This window comes from Rhizophagus irregularis, chromosome 13 (assembly GCF_026210795.1).
Source record: "Rhizophagus irregularis chromosome 13, complete sequence".
Taxonomy (NCBI): Eukaryota; Fungi; Glomeromycota; class Glomeromycetes; order Glomerales; family Glomeraceae; genus Rhizophagus; species Rhizophagus irregularis.
In genome coordinates, this window is record NC_089441.1 from 1,811,631 (window position 1) to 1,817,630 (window position 6,000).

Sequence of the window (6,000 nt, forward strand, 5' to 3'; positions counted from 1 at the left end):
AAATACTGGTTAGTAAAACACCAACTTGGTTTCCGCTACTTGTCTCTATTGGGTCCAGCGGCACTTATTCATATAGTTTGAATGACTTTGGTTATAAGGTTGAAGATTCCAAGCTGGAAGGAAGAAATTTCCATTTCGCTCAGTGGTGAAAGTTCATTTTCTTAATAATAAGGTGTTGTTCCTGGTGATAGTTTGGTGAAGTTTCCTTCTTTACCTAGGTTTTTACTCCTTCAGGTTGGTTTTCCTAGGATTATGAAATTTTCTTATTTTTTTGGTGAATTTTTCTTGTCTTTCTTTTTTGCCTTCTACTTTTTGGAGTTTTTCTGGAGGGTAGGGGGGTATCCCAAAATTGATTGACATCAGGTGGTTTGTAGACAAAATTTTCCAATGGGTTATCCTATGGATAATCCAGATAACTCATTTAGAAATTTTAAGATCCGGATATCCTATAAAATAAGATAGAGTTAATCTGGATAAATTATCCTAGTATAATCTGGATTATCCTAGGATAATGTATATGATCTTACCCATATTATAAAATACAATTTACAGTTATGCAATATTTATTATTTATTCATACTAATAAAAGACATTTACATTATAAACACATTTTCATTAATAAAATAAATTCATTTTTTTATTATAATAATCCGCAAACTTATATTTATTATAACAATATACTGTATGTACATGCACTCATTAAGACACTACAAATATTATTGTATATTAACTATTATTATTGAAAATTCCACCTACTAAATCGCAATTTCTTTTTAGAAAAATTAAAGCTTCAAACAAATCCTCCTTTATTCTCATTCTTTTAGCAGACATTATCAATCCAGCATCACTAAAAACTCTTTCACTTGCTCCTGATGATGCTTGAATACACAAATATTTGCGTGCTAATTGAGCCAAAACTGGAAATTCACTAGTCGAAAAAGGAATATTCGGCCTTAGTAAAATTCAGCCTATATTCAACTAAAATTAAAAATTTGACCTTAATTAGCAATGATCTATGATTAGACATTGGTCGAATAACTAACCATGCTGGTCGAATAGCCACGTCATGCATTACGCGTATCAAAAGTTTAAAAAAGAATCTTATGCATTCTTTTTTAAACTTTTATTTCTTCTTTTCCTCGTCCTTTGGCTCTATAGGCGCGGAAAAAAACAAAAAAAAATTATTTTATTTTATTTTTTTTTTAAATTTTAAATGTGGCCCTTTCCCTTTTCGTAGTAATTCTATGGGAATTCTGGTCGAAACTACGCACCGGACTTTGGATAATAAGGTAAATGGGAAAGGGAAGCCATTTTTTTTACTTTAGAAACGTTTTAACGTTTCTTTTTTTTCTTTTTCTTACAGGTATTTCCGGACGAAACGAGCTTCGTGATAAGATTCGTAAGTAGAATCTTAGTAGTTTTTTTTAATATTATGGAACGGTTACTAACCGTTCTTGTTTTTTTTATAGGTTTTGGGAAAACGAAGGGAAAGGGTAAGACGAAGGGAAAGAGTAAGATGAAGGGAAAAGGGTAAGACGAAGGGGAAAATGAAAGGGAAAGAGAAAATGAAAGGAAAGGGTAAAACAAAAGGGGAAAATGAAAGTGAATGGGACGGAAAAGGAGTACTTTTTTAAGATTCGTAAGTATTCTATTACGAATCTTAAATTTTTTTTTTCTTTTTTATTATTATGGAACGGTTTACTAACCGTTCCTTTCTTTTTTTTTATAGGTTCGGGTGGACTTTTGACGAATGGAAAACCAAGATTCGTAAGTAAGTACGAATCTTAGTTTATTTTATTTTTCTTTTTTTTAAAAAATATTATGAACGGTTACTAATAACCGTTCTTTTCTATTTTTTAGGTTTCGGGTGGGCTTCTGAAGAAGGAAAACCAAGAAACCAAGATTCGTAAGTAAGTACGAATCTTGGTTTATCTTTTTTTCTTTTTTTAAAAAAATATTACGAACGGTTACTAATAACCGTTGTCACCCCCGTCTGCCACCCGGCGGTAAACAAAGTTCCCTGCTTCTGTTATATGTGCTCTCAGCGAAACATTAATATTCTTGCTTGGTTTAGTTTTATTACTACTTAACTTTCAAATTGCGATAGCTCTCGCCACGATATTTCATCCATTATCTTCTTTCAAAATACGATAGTTCTCTTTATAAAAGTTTATATTTTATTCATTTCATAATTCTTGTTATGACATTAAATTCACCATGAATTTGTCCAATTAAAATTAATTAAGCGAACATTACAGTAAAGTTTAGGGCGAACCTATTACCTTTAAAATAACATTACGCTTTACTAACAATTAATTAAACAAAATTACTTTTTCATCATAAGAAAATAGTAACAAAAACAATCGAAACAATTAATTTTCATATAAAGGGTATTTTATTTATTCTTCATAAAATTCACAATTAACTAATTTACTTAAAGTTTTACATCGTATCTGACGACTGTGGAATTCACTTCCCATTCCGCTCCTATTTAAACCAACTTTCTTATTCTTTCTTTTCCTACTTCTTATTTCTTTCTAATATTTTATATGTTATTTTTTATGCGCTATCTTATATGCTATTTTATATGTTATCTTTTCTAATATGTTATACTATTTTAATATGCTATCTTTTCTTTAAAATAATCTTTCGCATATTATGTCGTAAAGATATAATCCATCTTTTGTGGCTGTGCTATCTTTTCTTTAAAATAAAATAATCTTTCAAATATTATATCGTAAAGATCCATCTTTTGTGGCTGTGCTATCTTTTCTTTAAAATAAAATAATCTTTCAAATATTATATCATAAAGATCCATCTTTTGTGGCTGTGCTATCTTTTCTTTAAAATAAAATAATCTTTCAAATATTATATCGTAAAGATCCATCTTTTGTGGCTGTGCTATCTTTTCTTTAAAATAAAATAATCTTTCAAATATTATATCATAAAGATCCATCTTTTGTGGCTGTGCTATCTTTTCTACTGCGTATCGTCAGCTATTCTTCTACTGCGGCTGCAGTTCATCAATATTTTACATGTTCCTATTTTTTTTGTTCCTTTAATTCGCTATCCTTCCTTTTTATATGATTTATCATTTGTGGCTTATGATTACTCCTCCTAATTGTTCCTATTGTTGAACTTGATAAACTGGTTGCTAAGCCACATCGATCAACTCCCCACTTGATCTATTGGTTCTCCATTAATTATTTAATAAACATTACATCATGTAGATCATTCCTTCTCCTAAAAGTTTATCCTTTCCGGTTAATTTTATCCAATCATGTGACTTTCTATCGTTTGATCTTTTATTCCATATTATTCCTCCATATTATGCGATTACTTCAGTATCTATGGCTACAGTTTGCCCCCACCTAAAATTTGAGTCCCATCAAATTCGAATTATTACTTCAAAATTTGTCCTATCAATATATTCTTTCAGTAATTCACCATTTACTGGTGTTTTCAATATCTTCCCTTCCATAGTTTTAATTCTGTATGATCCTTTAGAAATTATCTCATGTACATAATAAGGTCCTTTCCATTTTTCTTCTAACTTTCCAGACCATTGTTTTTCTTTTGCTGCGTCATAATATAGTACTTTATCTCCGATTTGTAATTTCTGCTTTATTCTATTCTTCTTATCATGGTACGATTTTTGTTTTTCCTGAGATTTCCTGACATTTTCTTTAGCTTGATTCCTAATGTTTGGTAATCCTTCGATCAACTCATTAACTCTCTCTGCCATGGTAATTTCCTTATCTTCTAAATCTAATAATGTCTTCATTTGTCTCCCATATATTAAATATCCTGGTTCCATTTTCGTTGAATCATTCCTTTTAGTTCGATACGCGAACAATACTCCTGGTACTTTCAAATCCCAATCTTCGATATTACTTAGCTTTGCTAATGATTCACATAATGTCTTATTAAATCTTTCAATTAACCCATTAGTTTTTGGATGATAAGGCGTCGAAAAGTTATGTTTTATCTGAAATTCCTCCATTAATGATTTCACTAATTTATTATTGAAATGACTCCCTCTATCACTCAATATCTTCTTTGGACATCCATGCCTACATATTATATCTTCATAAATAAATCTTGCAATTTCCTTAGCATCTGCTGTTTCCAATGCCTTTGCTTCAGGCCATTTTGTAAAATAATCCATCGCTGTAACTATATATCTATTATTTCTCTTTGTTATTGGTAATGGTCCCACTACATCAATCCCAATTTGATAAAATGGTTCTATAACTTTGATTACATTCAGTTCATGTTTTCCTATTGGTTTTCCTCTTCTCTGACAATTATTACATGATTTGACATAAGCTTCCACATCTTTTCTCATCCCTTTCCAATAATACCCATCCTTGATCCTATTATACGTTGCATCTATTCCAAAGTGTCCTGATAATTCATGATCATGAGCTATGTACATTAATCCTTCAAATTCGTATTTTCTTATCACTCTTAGTCTTTTCTCATCTTTTATTTTGTAAATTAATCCTCCTATAATTTCATATTCCCGTTCGTCATTGATATTCCTCGCTATCCTATTATATTCTTCCTCTTCCATGTCTATGTTGTAATTCTAAAAGCTAAAGTGTTGTAAAAGGTTGAAATGTTATAAAGGGTTGAAGTGTTGTAAAAATTAAGGTGTTGTAAAAATAAAGCGTCGTGATAACTGTTCCATATATTTTTAATTTTTATCTCTTGATTTATTTTTGATCCTTGGTATTTCTATCCTTCTTATATATTTTTCATTCCCTATAATCAATTTAGATCGTACCCATCCTAATCCTTTTTCTATTGGTCTTTTTTCTATTATCATATTATTTCCATCTTCCATAATTAATTTCACCTTTTTCTCTTTTAGTCTTATTATAATGTGTACATCTACTAGTATGAAGTCTTCTTCTTCTTCAATCCTTAAATGGATAATTGTTTCGTTCTCTTCTTCTTTTATGGTCACTTTCCATATCTTATCGACCTTTACTCGATAGGTAAGAAACCAATTCATATAACAATCTCCTAATACCATTTTGGAAATATAATTTTAAGCTCTTTGGTGTTTTTCTATCTCCTTATATACTTTTCTCCAACTACTATCGTCATTCCTAACTTCAATTTGACTGTATCTTTTGGTATATTTGTATACATCCTGGTTTTCTTTAAACATTTTAACCATGTCCAAATATTCATTTTTCTTTAATGTTGGGTATGACGATTTCTCCATTTTCTTCGTTTCTCTTCCAATATAATTTTCCCAACATACATCGCCATCTTTTTCCAAAAATATCACTATTGATTCATCTATTGTTCCTTTTAATCTGAATATTTCTTTTTCCATCTCATGGTTCCCATGTGGAGTAATCAATCCTCTGTTGAAACTTTTCGTCTTCTGATAATAATATTCGCAATATGGCGATTTGTCCAGAATTATTATATCCGTATCTTCATCATATTCTAACATTCTTCTGTTTATTTGTTCTACTACTTCCTTTCTAAATTTCCATTCTGTTTCTAATTTTGATTCGTGAAATTCACCTTTGTCTTTTTTTCTCCTTTTGAATGTATTAAATCTTACTTTTAATCCTTGCTTTTCCCACTCTTTAATCAAATTTTGTACTATACTTGTTTTTCCTAATCCATCCACTCCGTCGATTATAATAACTTGTGGCTTATTTTCTCTTCCCAATTTCTTTAATAATTCTTTTTCTGTCCTTTCCTCCAAATTCAAAAGTATTGCTTCTTTATCGGTAAAATATTTTTCATCATCCCATCTCCCTTTAAATCTTTTAGCATTATACCATTTATTCCTAAATTTGATATATCTCAATTTCCCCTTATTACTTTCTATTTTTGTTATTTCTTGATTCTCGTTCCTTTCTGTTTCTTTTTCTTTAAATCTCAGTCTTGATAATCCATCTGCATTTTTAATTTTCTTTCCACTTCTATGTACTATTTTAAAATCAAATTGTTGTAATTTCATTACCCATC

At 29.9% G+C, this 6,000-nt stretch overlaps 1 protein-coding gene across 1 annotated transcript; it reads right to left on the minus strand.

Annotated features, from left to right (window-relative positions):
• Positions 1–2,656: 2,656 nt before the first annotated feature.
• OCT59_004983 (uncharacterized protein) lies at positions 2,657–2,956 on the minus strand (the record flags this gene model as incomplete). The annotated part of the gene is made up of 1 exon (XM_066138078.1): positions 2,657–2,956. The coding sequence occupies one exon, from the start codon at positions 2,954–2,956 to the stop codon at positions 2,657–2,659; it is 300 nt and encodes a 99-aa protein (XP_065997261.1).
• Positions 2,957–6,000: the final 3,044 nt, after the last annotated feature.